The 16,645-nt window shown below is 30.7% G+C and overlaps 7 protein-coding genes across 7 annotated transcripts; 3 read left to right on the top strand and 4 right to left on the bottom strand.

The window, feature by feature from the left end:
• Positions 1-299: 299 nt before the first annotated feature.
• Positions 300-2,621, bottom strand: BUD6 (formin-mediated actin nucleation enhancer; the record flags this gene model as incomplete). Its single annotated transcript, XM_064858784.1, has 1 exon — positions 300-2,621. One exon carries the CDS (start codon positions 2,619-2,621, stop codon positions 300-302), a length of 2,322 nt encoding a protein of 773 aa, XP_064714607.1.
• A 597-nt stretch (positions 2,622-3,218) lies between these two features.
• MMS22 (Mms22p) lies at positions 3,219-7,640 on the top strand (the record flags this gene model as incomplete). Its single annotated transcript, XM_064858783.1, has 1 exon — positions 3,219-7,640. One exon carries the CDS (start codon positions 3,219-3,221, stop codon positions 7,638-7,640), a length of 4,422 nt encoding a protein of 1,473 aa, XP_064714606.1.
• Positions 7,641-8,446: 806 nt separating this feature from the next.
• On the bottom strand, positions 8,447-10,396 carry PWA37_002183 (uncharacterized protein; the record flags this gene model as incomplete). Its single annotated transcript, XM_064858782.1, has 1 exon — positions 8,447-10,396. One exon carries the CDS (start codon positions 10,394-10,396, stop codon positions 8,447-8,449), a length of 1,950 nt encoding a protein of 649 aa, XP_064714605.1.
• An 829-nt stretch (positions 10,397-11,225) lies between these two features.
• On the bottom strand, positions 11,226-12,110 carry CWC24 (U2-type spliceosomal complex subunit CWC24; the record flags this gene model as incomplete). The annotated part of the gene is made up of 1 exon (XM_064858781.1): positions 11,226-12,110. One exon carries the CDS (start codon positions 12,108-12,110, stop codon positions 11,226-11,228), a length of 885 nt encoding a protein of 294 aa, XP_064714604.1.
• Positions 12,111-12,495: 385 nt separating this feature from the next.
• Positions 12,496-14,205, top strand: PEX30 (peroxisome biogenesis protein; the record flags this gene model as incomplete). The annotated part of the gene is made up of 1 exon (XM_064858780.1): positions 12,496-14,205. The coding sequence occupies one exon, from the start codon at positions 12,496-12,498 to the stop codon at positions 14,203-14,205; it is 1,710 nt and encodes a 569-aa protein (XP_064714603.1).
• Positions 14,206-14,560: 355 nt separating this feature from the next.
• RPL38 (60S ribosomal protein eL38 RPL38) lies at positions 14,561-14,797 on the bottom strand (the record flags this gene model as incomplete). Its single annotated transcript, XM_064858779.1, has 1 exon — positions 14,561-14,797. One exon carries the CDS (start codon positions 14,795-14,797, stop codon positions 14,561-14,563), a length of 237 nt encoding a protein of 78 aa, XP_064714602.1.
• Positions 14,798-15,540: 743 nt separating this feature from the next.
• On the top strand, positions 15,541-16,539 carry PWA37_002179 (uncharacterized protein; the record flags this gene model as incomplete). The annotated part of the gene is made up of 1 exon (XM_064858778.1): positions 15,541-16,539. One exon carries the CDS (start codon positions 15,541-15,543, stop codon positions 16,537-16,539), a length of 999 nt encoding a protein of 332 aa, XP_064714601.1.
• Between the last annotated feature and the right edge of the window lie 106 nt (positions 16,540-16,645).

Raw genomic sequence — 16,645 nt, 5'->3', positions numbered from 1 at the left:
GGATAAAATATGAAAAATATTCATTAAAGCATTACAAGTTTAAATACATACATACGTATATACATGTATGGTCTATACATATTTTACATGTATTATATATCCTTCTACAGCTATTTGGTTGTTACAAGCTTAATAGAATATGTTTATTTATGTATTAAGTTGATTTTTATTGTTGGATTTTCTTTCCAATTCTTTTTTTAATTTTGTGTACAGTATGAAGGATAACGAAGTTAGCCTCATGATCCGACACTGTAATGGTTATATATCGTAAATTCTAAAAGGATTACTAATGTTCCCTATCAAAAATTATTTGAAAAATTATTTCTTAAATTCTCTGCATCTTTTTGTTGTCTTAATCGTTCTACAGCTTCAACCCCTCCAGATTTTCGTAAGGAAGAGTTTTCTACAAAATTCCCTAATTCATCCTTAAATTCGTCATCTTCTTTATATAGTTTTTCTCTTTCCCAAAGTTTTTCTGCCCTTTCAATTGCATCCTGTCTACCTTCATGATCCGGGTTTAATGATTGTACTTCTAGTAGTACCTGTTCTCTAACTTGATTAAAAGTACCAGGCTTTAATAAAGGCATGATAGGTGGATTTACTTTTGTTTTGGTCCGATTTTTCTCTTTTTCTTCGCAACATAATTTTACTAAATCAAAAGTTTCAGATGCACGATGTAAATCTTCCTCCAAATCCACAATCAAATCCTCTTGAAGAGTTAAAAATTGTTGTTCTTCACAAACTTTATCTAACTCTTCCTCCCATATCTTTTTCCAGTGTGGCTTTTCAGTACTAATGAATTTTTGCATGTTTTTAAGATCTTCCTCTGCTTCTTTTATTTCTTTGTTTAATGATTCAAGTCTTTTATTAGATGGAGTAGCGCCACGATTTGCAACATCCTTCCTTAAAATTTCAATTAAATCCTGTAGATCGTCCACTTTACTCAATAAGTTTTCTGAAATGTCGCCTAATTTATCTTGGGATTTTTCAACATATGTGCTGACTCCTGATAATTCATTGTTTGAATCAAATGAACTTGATTTGAATTCCTCCACTTTAGAAAGGATTGTTTGGATTTTTTCGTTAGTTTCCTTTTTGTTAGTTGTGTATATTTGTTTTAAAATTGATAAATTGTGTAACATTTGTTGTATATCTGTTTGATTACTTTTAGTTGAATCGTTTTTCATATCGTAAGATGTTTCAGTATTAGTAATTTTGAAATTATTTTCTTGGATTTTATTAACAACTCGAAGTATTTCATTTTGTGATTTTTTAATCTCTGATTTAAATGTTTCAATAACATCAGTCATGTATTTTTCAACTTGGAGGGACTCCCCCTTTGATCGAAGTTCTATAACTGATCCATCTTGTAAATCTGTTAAATTATGTTCCTCTAACTCATAAAACTCTGAATATTGAGGATCTTTAATGTAAATATCTGGAAAACTTTTGCTACCAGGTGAATAAGCGAATCTTTCCACAAACAATAATCTTAAACTGTTTAAAGATGAGACTTTGGGGATATGGCATTTTTTGGTTTTTCCTTCTAATCTCAGAAATATTGTATACATATCTTTATCATTATAAATTGAAATATGGGGATTGGGTTGGTTAAATTTTTCTATTTTATTATCTCCATTTCTCACCATATCTTCGTTTGTAATTGGATTTGAACTTTCGTTTGTTATAGCTAGATTTTTATTGTTATTATTGTTGTTGTTGTCATTATCAATTTGATGGACGTTATTATTATTTACATTTACAGTTGACATATTTGCTACTGCCGCTGCTGCAATTGCCTCTGACGTAGATTGGTTAGTTAACTTAGCCATATGGTAAGCAGAGTATCTTTTGGAAGCACGTCTTTGAATATTTGTGCCATTTTTCAATTGAGAAAGTGCATCACTATTTTCCATAGTCATCTCTTTATTATTGTGTGCAACTAAAGACTCTTGTCCATCAGGTGAAAGTTTACTATTGGCGGTTATCATTGTGTCTTCAGATTTATCATCTTCCTCAGTTTCACTATTCTGTGTTTTTTGGACATTATTGCTAATACCGTCTTGTTGTTTGGATGGATTCTTTTCACTAACGTTGGGATTAATTGGAGATGTTGTTGATACTAACGAAATATTGCTAGTTACTGATGTATTTCTAATATGGTTTTGACTTGATCTTGCCGTTTGTGGGTCCTTTTTCATATGGTTTTTGAGGAATTCTTGTTTAATTTTTAATTTCTCTAACATTGTAACAATAATCTCTCTTATTTGAAATAAATATTTATTTAAAGTTTGATCGCATGGTTTTTCTCTTAAAGTCAATTCTAAGACACGACGTAATTGTAAAGGAACATCACCCAAATCACTAACATCTATTTCGTGTTGAGTAAAGTATTTGAAAACTAGTTTAAAATCATTACCAAGTTGGACATATGCATCTGAAACACCTTTTCCACCAACCAATCCTTTTGACCATTGGGTTAATACTTGAAGAAGATGCTTTGTAGATATAAGCAATTTGGTTACTGTAGTCTCGATACTGAACATTCTAGAGGAACTAGATGATCTTCTTGACATGTTTGTGGAAACATTGGGTGATTGTTGATCGTTTGATTCGGCCATGTCTTCTGTGAATTAACTCAAAAATGATTGTAATTAGTTGGATAATATGAAGGTAATGATAACTAGAAATGACAATATTTATAATAATTTTTAGAATGTACTTAAAAGCTTTCAGAACTCTTCTCCTTAAAGTATTATTTTTTTGTGTCTTTTTTTACAGTTTAAATTTTGGTGGTATGTATTTGATGTATACATAAAGGGGAAGGTAACCTAGTTTGTAAGCTGGGCTTCAACTATTTTACGTCAGCTCTTTAACTCTCTCTTAAGTTCTATTGATTATTTTTTTTTCATTTAATTTCAAGTCTTTATTTTTTTCGAAGAATTATTGACATTAGGTAAAAAAAAAAACAATTAACAGAATTATTGAAGAATGTAGGATAGAGAAAACTTAACATAGTGATTAATATATAGCTTATATGTAATAAAATAAATATCTATTCTTAAGAAAGGGACAGCTCGTATGATAAATAGGAGTGTTATTCAGTTCATAGTAAAATTATAATATAAAAGAACCTTATTTATATTTTGCTTTCAAAGAAGTGACTTAAATAAGGTTGCTGGTGTGTTGCTGGGTTTACGAGGGGATACCAGAATAGTATGGGAGGAGAATCTAATGATGATATTATTTCAGATTCTCAAGAAAGCAGTCCAGAAACAACTATCTATGGAGATGGCAATCAAGAGGTATCGATAAGTAGCAAATTCTCATTGACTCAAATTAATTCTGATAATAATGATGAGGCTTATAATCAGATAGATAGTCCAGAGGTAATAAACCAGGTTACTACCATTGATAGTCAAGAAAATCCTATTACAAATGACTATATTATTGGGCAAAATACAAGTACTAGTTTGATTAATAGGCAAATTACATTCGAGAGGGAGGATACCGCACCAAGACGAATGCTTAGAAAAAGAACTGCAATTCAAAAAATGCCATATAGTTTAGAAAGAATTAAACACAGGCAACTATTGGAAGGATATGATGTATCTACCTTTGATATTATATCTAATCAGGTTGATCTTTCAGTTCTTGAGAATAAAATTAATAAAACAGATATTATAAATACAAAGATTAACGGCAATGTAGTTAATAATGATGATATATATACTAATGACAATACCAGTGATTATGATAGTAAGATATATGAAGATGATTCAGATGTGTATTCGGAGTACAGTAATCATTCTTTACAAAAAGAGGATGATGATATTAACATTGAAACTCAATATGATTTGGATGAAGAAATACCTACATTACAAAAAGATTTTTGTGACTCTACTGAGGATAATGTTCATAAAATAACTTCTTCTGATGAAGCTATTGAACCTGACATTTTATTTAGAGGAAAGAAATTAAAAATTAAGACAGGATACCGAGGTGTTTTGCCTAAGATGTTGTGGGAAAGACAGCTTTCTACAGTTGAAAAAAGAACTACCTATTCAAGAAGGACTTCACCACCAAAAGATGGGAAAGGTGTTGCAAAGAAGAAGAAGGTCATTACGCAAACAGGCCAGGACGTTTCTTTACTAAAGGAGTTGATAGTAGATACCAATGAAGAAAACAATTATCATGATGATGTGACAAAAAATTTTGAAGTTTATCATCAGAATCCGACTGATAATGAAGTTGAAAATCTAAGTCTAATAAATTTGGATAAATATTATCATAATAAGTATGATAATTATATTTCTGATTCATCTTTGAAGTATGAATTAGATGAAACCGGCAGGGATGACATAGATAAGGATGATTTCACTCATACTGGTGCAATAAATGATATTTATACAATTGATGATTTGGAGGAATCATCCTTGATTGGTAATGAGTTGTATCCTTCCTCTGATGATGATATGATGATTGTGGAAGATAATCGTAGTGAGTTGAATCCATTATTAAATGTAATTGAAAGGGGAAAGGAAAATTTAATTAAAAATAAAGTAACTAAGAAGAGTTTCCTAATGAAGGGGAAATCTGTTAAAAGGAAGGGAAAGATAACAAAAATGGGACAAAAAAATATAATACAACGTATCTCTATAAAAAGTTACAAAAGATCATCACCGATTATATTAAACAATAAAAAATCTTATCAAGATATATTAAAGGAAGAAGAAAATAATGAATCAGACGTAGAGAACAAGACTGAGAAGAAAAACCATAAAAGTAAGAAATATTTTGCAAATCGTAAAGTTGTAACATATAATACAGTGGTAGAAGCTTTGACAGGTCAGTTTAGATCTAAATCACACAAAGGTAGAAGGTCTGATGAAGGAGAAAATGTTTTAAATGAAGTAGTTAGTATAGTAGACAATTCACCTTTGGAGGTGTTGGATGTATTTTTTAAGAAAACTAGCTTAGTGCCACCAGATAATATAGTCATCTTGTTAAATAATAAAACCTATACTCTCTCAAGGTTTAATAGTGACAAGATAGAAAGTACTATGAAAACAATTTTTGATTGTATTATCAATGAGGGGTCATCAGAAGAATCTTTGCTCACATTATCTAAGCAACTTACCAATTTTTTATGGCAACTAAATATTCCTTCTATTCGTGTTGTTATAGAAGAATTTCATGCGAACTTCAGAGAGAAGTTGAATAGTCTGGGACAGAAGGCAAGATCCATACATTTTTATGTATTAGCTGTTTGTCAATTGATGCTTTTGGAAGTTACAAAATATGGGAATATTGCCCTTATATATAAAGAGAAGATAAAAAGGACAATATTGAATCACGTTGTATCTTTATTTTCTACTTTGTCTATCTGTTATGAAAAGATAAATAAAGAAAATATTGATCTTTTGAATCAGAGTTATGATATTTTAGCTACAATAATTGATGAATTGAAATTGAAAAAGCAACTGTGGTATATTTTTAATGAAAAATGTTTTGGTCCAGATGTTGTTCGAGTACTTTGCAATATTTTTCCAATAAAGACTCCACAATGGGCTGCCATAAAAATTGAAAATGATTTTAATGGGTTAAAGAAAGCCCTTTCCTTGATATCTTATTGTCATTATAACATGCATTGGGATATCGAAACTTCTATTATTTTAAAACTTCATGATATTTTCAAAGGGAGACGTTTTAACGATTTTGAGGAAGAGGGATCCTCATCAAAGATTAACAAAGTTTGTATCAATCCAGAAATGGTCTATGCTTGTAAAACTGTATTCAATCAATATTTATTTTTGATCAATTATATGAGTATATCGAATATTATGCTGGAAAAATTAACACCAATTAGCAGAATGACGATTAATGATACACCATCTGCTTTGATTAATCGTCTTAATCTGCTTGTTTTGTTGGCACACATATCTAATCTTAATTATGCAAACAGGTTTCAGCTTTTCATTACCCAACTTATTGAAATAAAGTTTGTTAATGATTTAAATTTACAAGATCGTATGAGAATATCTGAAGCTATATTAAATTCAGTTATTTTCTTTCTCCTTGATAGTGTGAAAAAAAATGTTGCTATGAAATATAGTATTATTCCAATGATATATGAAGATATGATATTGTCTTGTTCTTCTAAAAAACCTTTATGGATAAGTTTTTTGACTAAAATTCGTCAAGTAGTCAATAACCACAAAGATATATGGAATAGACTTAGTAAAGCATTATTCAAGTGTGGTATTACCACAGATGACAATAAGGTTGATAAAGAATTGTTTTCTTTGTTTTTGGATATATATTTGGAGAATTTAGAGAACACAGATTCAAAGTGGATATTTGCAAATTTGTTTCCGTTGGTGAGAAATAAAGCACAATTATCAGTAGATTGGATTTATGCTTATTGTAAAGTTGGAAGAAGTCTAATTGCGAAGGGTGAATTAAATTGGTGGCAATTTGTTACATTCCATAGCCTTGAAAGTAGTCCTGAAATCAGATTTTACTTCAACTGTGAGGTTTTAGAGTTATGTGACAATATATCTTTTAAGAATCTTGAAAAGGAGTTTTATTCAGTTGTTGTTGACAATATCGACAGTTCAATGAAAAATAAATCCTTTTGGAGGTTATGTAAGAGGTTATTACAAAAGAGTGAAAATAATGTGGTCAACTTCAATAATATGGGTACTAACATAGTTAATTATTCACCATTTTGGAAGAGATTGTTTGAAGTAATGGGGAGACTGAAATATAGTGATTTGATTATTTCACTTACACGTAAATTAGCTGAAATGTATTTTAACGGGATGATCGAAAGTAATTGTAGCCGTGATATAGTAGTATTTTTGGATTCTAAGTTTATTAATTATTTACAAGACATTTCTCAGTTTAATCGTTTAAGAAAAGTTTTCCAAATTTCAAATCAAGAAATAGAGAATAATAATTTTAGGAAAGCTATTAATGCACTACCTGATATTATTGATCAAGTTATTTTTATGGAGCAGTCTATTTTGAATGCAAATTTTGATGATGTAATTGAAAAGAAGATCATATCATTATTTTCAACAACAAATGAAATGTGTAACCTAAATCCTTATAGACTTATTGTCACAACAATAGTTGGGAACTATTGTGATTCTCTTACACCTACAATTATTTTTAAAAATAAAATGAAGATTTCAAATTTTCTTCTTTCTATACTTTTAAAAGTTAACTTTAAAAAGTTCTACCAGGTAAAGGAAAATGAATATCTGGAGTTGTTTCGTCTGGCACATTTTATATTTATCACATATGGGTTCAAAGATACAGGGACAAAGAAGCCATACGTATACGCTACATTTATGAAAACAAGTTTACAATTTTTTTTACATATGGTAGATATAAGTATGGGATTTGATGAAAGTTCTTTGTTGAGTCAATTTAGTACATATAATTCTTTTGCCGCTGAAACTAAAATAGAATTAAGTGATGTGGATGTTAAAACTTTGTGTGATAAGGTAGATACGATTTTAATAAACAGTACTAATGCAGATAATTTGGATGCAGATGATGCATTGACAGATTCTGACACGATAGAAAATACATATAATTCACTTAATAATATTCTTTCATTTTCTCTCTGATATATGTCAATATGTACAGAGGATATGGCATGAAGAATAAATGTTGGTAATTTCATAGAATAATGATCACTTTAAAACTATATTATTATTTGTTTTTGGCATTTTATCAGGTAGTTGACATTGATAGACGTCCGCCACTAGGTTAGATTGTTTTGTTTGATAGTTCTCAAGACATTCTACATAGATATGTAACGATGAAAAACAAGACAGTATATCGTTGTTGAGTATATACTGGAAATGAAGTTGTGATAGAAAATATCTTTTTATGTTTTTTGTTTAGTAATCAGAACAATTCCGAAGTGAAAAACTTTTTAACAATTATGTAATAAACAACAGATTTATAATATATAATTTCGATAGTTAGTACAAAACTTCACAGCTCAAAACATGAAAAATACAATATTTACAAAGCATACTCATCAAGGGAATATATACATAATGATGAACATTCAATAACGTCATTTGAGAAGTAATAATTGAATAGAGAAAGTACCATGTAATTCTGTAACAACTCTCTTTTTTTTTTTGTCTTTTTTTGTCATTTGTAATATAAATCATCACTAGAAAAAACTTTCGTATGAATTTTTATACACTGAAGAATAACACTATCTTTTTTCTTATTAGTTAAAGATTAAAAAAAAAATGCTTTGTCAATGAATAGTTAATAGCCTTTCATTTTTATATCCACTTGAAAAGTAAATATATATACTCAAATTTATTGAATAGACCGTAAGATTCAAGCATATTTCTAAAATATAACTTTTTAACAAATGTAAACGATTTTCTTTTTTTACATTAAGAGACTATTAAGGTGAATGAGTCAAACCATAATTTTTGCAAACATCTGAAATTCTTTCTTTCAAACATTGTCTTGTTTTATCAATAATGGTATTTGAATGCTCGTCTACTGGGAAATGTCCGTTGATATGTTTTTGTGTATAAATATTTAAAATATAGTTCAATACTCCTTTAACCACGATCCTCTTTGTTATCTCATCGGCTTCACTAGCGGTAATAGTTAAATAATCTTCAAAAGATCCTGTGGAAGTATCCTGAGAGTTGATGTACCAAGAGACTATTGAATTTGGCGCCAAGACATTTTTATCTCTACATTTTTTATCAGCCATTCCAAAATCCATTGGTTCAATTCCAAAATCAATCCCAGGAGTAATCAATTCCAAATGAAAAATGCCATTTTCTTCAATCATGACCACAAGAACAGCTCTATAAAATACTGGGCCACAACCACAGTTCTTAGTATGTGTTTTTGCAAACGAAACCCAAACATTTTTCCCCCTAACGCCAGGTAAAGGTTCTGGTAAAGGAACAAATTGTGTACCGCCTCTTAAACCACCCCACACATTAGTCTCACTCAATTTCAGTGTATCAGCAGAAAATCTTTCTTCACACTGACCGTTATCTAAGGAACACCTTAGGATCCGTAGTGGCATAAAACTATAAACAAAGTGAATATAGCCAAGGGACAATTCACTGTATGAATTATCAATACGTGGAATGAAAAATGGTGCCCAATTCTTTTCTGTCTTAGACAAGCCTTTGGAATCTGGTAATAGGAATTTGACCAAAGTTGGTATACGTCTATGTGGAAGAATTGAATGCATTTTTCTCTCAACACCATCATCCAAATTAAAAATAACGATTGGTTCATCTCTACCGTAATGGTCCTTTCTAAGAATAACATGTGGATCCTCGGGGCCACTTAAGTCGGATCTTAACTTGAAGTGGAAGTTGAGTACTGTTGGATAGGTTAGGAAATATTTATCTAATATATCTTTTTTATATTTTTTATTCTTTAGAATATTGTCATTGTGTCTTTTTAAACATTCATGGTATTCTTCAACAAAACCTCCTTTGTTAAGTAGTTCGCATTGGTCAACACCCAATTGTTTATCCAATCTCTCGAGTTGTTCTTGGAAATCAGGAGGTATTTTAACATCTGAATAAGGAACTCTTTTCCCTTTGATTTCGTTCCAATCTTTATCGAATGCGGTAGCTCTGATGAACGAGATTCTAGGATAATTTTTGGAATTTCGAGTATAGATGATTCTACTAAATGTTAAATAACAATTCTCAGTTTCTGACCAAACGGACATATGACCGAATTCAAACCAGTGTTTTTCTATAATCTGTTCCTCTGACATATTTTTTTCTTCTTCTTTATTTTGTACCATGTCAGAGATTTCGTTTTGCCAAGAGAGAATCTGTCTTCGAGCACCGATTAAGTCATCTTTATTTTTCCGTTTATTGACTTGAAATTGCAAAATACCGTCATATTGTAAATCTTTACAAGTGACAAATTTTTCATATAATTGATCCTTTGGCATGAATTTATCGTTATTGTTGTTATATAAGTCTGGATCAGACTGGGAGGAAGCTGGAGGAAGAAGAGAAGAAGGAGGGAAATGATTCTTTCCAATATCTAAATTTGATATATATCCTGTGATATTTTTTGTCAAATAGCGATCTATATTTTTATCTGACTCATTGATATATGATAAAGTTTCTTTTTGTTTTTGTATCTCTGAAGTGATATCAATTTTTAACAAATCTGCTAATCTTTCAACTTTGTATATCTTATAATTCTCATTTTTATTTTTCAGTAAAGAGATACAAAACCAGAGTAATATGAAAATACACACCACACCAACGGTTTTAATTTTCAAAAGTCTATTAATTTTGGCAGTATGGTTATTAAAGAGTGTATTTTTTAATCTAAAGTAATGAGACTGTATCATTCTTCGAGGATCTCATATGGTTTTGTTTTTTGTTTAGTTTACAGCAAGGACCAATACTAAACAAATTATTCGAGGGTTGAAAAAAACTCCAGTTAAACAAAAAAATAAACACGTAGATATATATATATATGTATGTATGTATTTTTAGGAATGGATGTTACTCAAATCAGATGTTTTAAAGTAAAAGAATGAAAAAAAAAAAAAAAAAAAAAAAAAAAAAAACTGGAGTAGTTATTGTTTACACATCTTTTTCTCAAAAACAAAAATAATCATACTGATGCAGGAAAGAAATAACAAATTTTATTATATATATATATATGACCAAGAGTTTCTTCAAAAAAAAAAAAACTGAAGAATTCTGTTATAATATTCCACACTGACAGAACAGAAAAGCGTAGTAGCGACTAGCAGTAGGCATAATTAAGAATGTCTGTCATGTTAAGTGTGCCCGTGTATGCGTGTACGTATTCTTTGTTTGCTTGTTCTTTCTCTCTCTTTCTTTCTTTCTCTTATATTACAATACTATCGGCATTGTTGAAAAAAAAAAACTGTGTAATTTACGGGTTGTAGTAATGTTTTATATTCCAGAGAGCCCATGGCTAAGGGGAAATTTCGACATTGTTGATAAATACATCAAGAATGTTTAGGCAGCTAGACAATAGAACAAGTCCTGTTCAAAGGAAAAACAAAGAAATCAACACCAACCACGATTTTGGAGCAAAATAGCACCTTGAAGGGGAGGGAAAGGGAGGAAGGAGATGACGTTATTGTGTGAACAAACAAAGGCAACAACTTCTGTTTTTTTTTTTTTTGTTTTCTTTTGTAAAGATCATTCTACCCTTTTTTCTTTTTTTCCTTTTTTTTCTTCCTTTTCTTCCTTTTGTTGTTGTTGTAATTTCAATATTTGTTGCAGATTGGCGGCAACTTTTGCACTGCCCTTTGTGTCGTGGCCACATATCACACATTTTTTGTTGCCTGTGTCCTTGATTCTTCGGAAAAAACACTTGTTACAGAAGTAATGTTCACAGGAGGTGACAACGGGGTTCTTGTAATCGTTGCGACATATGACACATTTGAATGGAATGTCCTTGATTGTCTTCTCAATCGTCTCCTCGACCACCTTTTGTAAATCACCACCAGGCCTGATAGTGTTGGCAGCAGCAATAAGGTTTGCATCCCGTTGGTTGTGTTGCTGGAACGCCTCCCAGTCTTTATTCAACTTCCAACCCGTCTTGAAATCGTCACGAGAATGCAAAAACTTGCAGTTATCACCATATCCACAATACCCTGTCTGTTTAAAATCTTTACAGATATCTGGCTGATAGTCCATTAACACCGTGCTTTTCAAATTGGACGCCTGTTTGATTTGTTTACTACTCCCCGTCAATTTTGGTTTATTTAAAAATGTTTTAATAGTGGCTTGTATCTCATCTTGTGAAGCAGTCTCCTCCTGCTTTTCAGCTTCAGATAGGCCCAGATATTCATGTGCAACATCTTTTTTCTTTTTAGAAATTTCTGAATCTACATATGTAGTAGTAGTAGAAGTAATAACTGCATCAGTCTCCCTACACTTATTTGTCATATTTGGTTGTTCATCGTTTTGATCATTTTTTCTCTTATCATTTTCATTTGCCTTTTTCACCTGTGATGGTTCTACCAACTTACGTCTTTTAGAATCTACTCCACCGGACAATTTAGCTCTTTTCTTAAACATAAGTCAAATTATCAATATATTATTAATATATTATCTATATTTATATATGTTTATGTTTATGTTTATATGCACATACATACATACAATCTGTTTCTAAATAATAATGAATCAGTTTTTAATAATAAGTAAATAAGTTTTTCTCTTTTTTTTTTTTTTTTTTTTTTTAACAAAGAAAGACTTAATCACACACAAAAAAAAAACATAGAATAGATACTGCTCTAACCCTTTGATCTTTGTGTCTGAACAATATTTGGTCATTACAGTTCATTTAAGAAAGAGATAGGATAGTTAAACAGTTATACCTTATACAGAATAAATCCAAATAGACTACATATATATATATATATGTGTGTGTGTGAGCAAAAGTCAATCTTCTGTTTTAATTATGAGCGATTCTAACAGGAAAAAGAGTAGTACTGTAATAAGGGCCGAGTTTCTAGATAATTCTCCCTCAGGTTTAGGAAGTCATGCTACTACTGTGTTTCTTCGTGGAATGCATCAGAAATATAACTCTGATTCATCACAAGGCTCCGATGGCAATAATAACTTAACGACTGAAAGTAGTAAAAGTGATAATAAAAATAATGATTTTAATGATAATGGGAATATTAATACCCTTGGAAGTCAAGATCACCTTGAAGACAAAGAAAGTGATGAAAATATCATTGTAACTTCTCCGCTAATGGAAAATACACCTTCTGCAATTTCTTTATCGTTGGTCAAATTATACCCCTATTTAATCATTGCTAATCATATTTTGGGTATTTTAACTTGGTCCAATAAAAACATATGGTCCAGTGTTTTAATGGTGCTCATATATATTATCACAGTATCCCAGCTCTCATTCATAACAAAATTTTTTGGTCATATTATTATTGTGTCTTTATTGATGGGATATGCAAAGCTAAACCAATTTATCGAGAAAATGATTTATGAACAATCAACTATTGAAGATATAGTTCAAATAATGAATCAGGTGTCTTATAAATTTGACTTATTGTTATACCCACTGACAAATTTAGATATGGATAATATTGAACGACTATTACTATTCATGGTTCTTATCTCACCCATCGTAATCATTATTAATTTATTGATTATCCCACCAAAAAGGTGTCTACTAATCCTAGGCGTATTTGTATTAACATATCATTCACCAGGCGCAAAAGTCACACGAAGATTATTTTGGAAGTTCAAATGCATACGGAAATTAATCTATTACATCACTGGGTTAAACCTTGGAGGTATAGATGTTTCCAATGGTTACAACTCTAATGGGATATATACTTCCTTTGGACTTAATGAAACTCTGCTTGCAAATGTACAAAGACAAGTTAATAAAAAATTGTCACTTACAAAAAACGGTTCATTGGAGGATGAGGCAAGTAACAAGGAATATAAACTTAATACGTACTCTGCATTTAACAAATCGGATTATAAAGGAGAGGATAATAAACCTATAAAATTCACTTACGTGCTATATGAAAATCAACGGCACTGGATTGGAATCGGTTGGAAATCTACCATGTTGAATTACGAACGTACTCCTTGGACGGACGAATTTTTGAATGAGACTTCACCACCAGATAAATTCCAGTTGCCACCAATGGATAATATTTCTGGGATGAAATGGAGATGGTTAGATAAAACATGGCGTTTGGATTTGACCAATGATGGAGCAATCGATATTGGTAACAGTACGTTGAAAACCACAGCAGATCCAACTCCAAATCAAGGGTACCTATACTATGATAATTACTGGAAAAAACCTTCCACTGAAGAATCATTCACTAAATATACAAGAAGAAGAAGATGGATACGTACCGCAGAATTAATTAAAGTGGATTGTGATGATAGACAAAATGAGGGAAAAAGACAGGAAACTGATTCAAGAGAAAGAAACTCTACAAGTAGTGATGGTGCCACTATTCTTGATTCTAAAGGTAAACCAAAATGGAACAGTCGGATGATATCTGGTAGCAACGTCTATGATTCTATTGAAATGAAATTTAATGATGCTATGAATAATAGCAAAGATTTTATGGCACATGACAGTTCAAATCTATTACAATTGAAACGCAATAATGATAAATGATCAATAAACAAAAAAAAAGGCGCTTTTTAGGGCCACATGTGATATTCTCTACATGAGGAACATCTGTCTATTGCATTCTCATATGAGAAATATAATAGCTATATATACAAAATATAATATATACTCCAAATGATAATCTCTTTTATTAGTAACTTTTGTTATCTATACAATTTTCTGGAGCATATCATAAAAAAACATGAAAAATAAAGAGAGTAAAAGAAGAGCAAAACAAAAGTTTAAAATTTGTAAATGGACATGAAATTATAAACTATATAATATTATCTTATTTAAAGTAATATATGGAATACAAAAAATTGAAAACCCCATAAAATTTAGTAATAATATTATACTATATTTATAACTTGTTGATTTCTAAGGTTGGTGGTAAAGATTGAATTAACTTCTTGGCCTTACCAGCATCGTTGACAATCAAAGTGTATAAAGTCTTGGAACCTCTGACCTTAAATTTGGTTTGTCTAAATTGCTTACCGTTCTTGTTTAACTTCTTGTTAATCTTGATGGTAGCGACCTTAACGTCAGCTCTTCTGGTTAATTCAAGGAATTGCTTAATATCAGTAATTTCTCTAGCCATCTTTACACGTTATTGAGGGAGTCGGTTCGCTTCTTGCAGTTGAAGGGAAATGCGGGGTGAGAAATTACAACACAATACTACATAATATATCCATCTGTTTAAAATACTTTTCCTTGAAAACACCTTTAGCCATTTCTTCTATGGGTTATATCTTCTATGAAGATTGAGGTTTATTCACACTTTGTTCCAATAGTAGTAACCTTAATTGAACATTTCGCAGGATTGAATAAAATCAGACGTCGCACTACTATTTTTGGAATTTCAAAAAAGAAAGAAAATAAAAAAATAAAAAAAAAAAAAAAAAGAAACATCCTGCAGTAAGACGCAGAAAAATTAAATAACGTTATATAACAAAAGTATGTATTTCATACAAAAAAGGAAATTCTTAAACTTTGTGGTTTTTTCCATTTTTTTTCATAATTTTTGCTTTTTTTTATTTTCGATTTAACTTTTTCAGCTAAAAATTCTTAAAACTGTACGGATGTCATAACAGTCTTTGAATTTTGTGTACTTTATGGTCTGATCTGGAAATTTTCATCAACTGAAGCTTGATGTCCAAAAACATGAATGAAAATATTTATCGATAGCATCGGTCTTATGATTAATAGACAAGCGATGGATGAGTAGATATATATGGAATAATATATTTGTATCCACTGGCTTTTGATGTTCCTTTTGAGTTCAAAATAGCCCGTTACTATTTTATGTTATTTTCTTCTTTTTTTTTTTATTTTTTTTTATGAATGTCAAATTTAATACTAAGCATTGTCGAAGGCCTCGGGCAAGATTATTTAGTAGATAAGGCAAATGAATATGCAGAAGAACATTTCCAGCCTGTCAAGGATCCATTTTATGAAAAGATAAAGTTACCTAATGGTGAAACAAAAGAAATTAGACGTAAGTTGCCAAAGGGTTTTTTTGGAAAGAAGGAATCTAAGGCATGGAAATCTATACAAAATAGGGCCTGGATGCATGATAGATCTATGTGTGGGTACTGTTGTTGGACCGATACTATAGGCTGGGCACCATTATTAGCATTATTGCCTCTTATTGGGCCTAGTATCATGTACTTAATTCATAATAAACTTATAACTCAAGCGGATAAATCATTTAGGCTACCATTAGAATTAAAGGCAAAGATGCATGGAAATATTATGGTAGATCTTTGTATATCATTAGTTCCAATTCTGGGAACATTATTTTCATGGTTGCATGCCTGTTCTACTAGGAATGCTGCTATGGTGTATAATTATATTGTTCAAAGAGCCCTGGAGCAGAATCAGACGACACCCCAAGGAATGGATAATAGTCGACCGCCAATGACCCAACCCATACAGAATAGACAACAGAAACAACTATATCAAACTAGAAAAACAAATAATTATGAAAGTAACCGTGGTTACCAATATAATAATAGAAACAATTATTCTGATGATAATAATAAAAAGATCAACCCTTTTGAAATGGAAAACTTGGGTGATGAGCATAACAGTACTAATAGGAATAAAAAGCAGTCATATATAAATGTTCCTACAGTACCACCAAAAGTCCAGTATAGATCGAATAACAATTCTTTGTCACAAAAACAGCTACGATTACCGATGCCTCAACGAATCTCGTTACAAAGGGAGCAAAGATTAAATCAACAACAAGTGTATTATGATCGTCACAATGTTGATAGTCCTTTCGGTGCTCAATATTGTCAAAGGAAACCAGATTTGCCGTACCCATCAGACAGGTAGAATTATTAAGTTAGAATAAATTATTATGTTCCCTATGTTTTAATAACCTAAAAGTACATTTAAATAGACAAATAATATTAGGTCGATTATGTAACAAAGGTAACTT

The sequence above is a fragment of the Arxiozyma heterogenica genome (assembly GCF_036370985.1).
Source record: "Arxiozyma heterogenica strain weizmannii chromosome Unknown scaffold_18, whole genome shotgun sequence".
In the NCBI taxonomy this organism is placed as follows: domain Eukaryota; kingdom Fungi; phylum Ascomycota; class Saccharomycetes; order Saccharomycetales; family Saccharomycetaceae; genus Arxiozyma; species Arxiozyma heterogenica.
The sequence above is the reverse complement of the archived record's forward strand: the minus strand, read 5'-3'. Positions and strand labels throughout refer to the sequence as shown.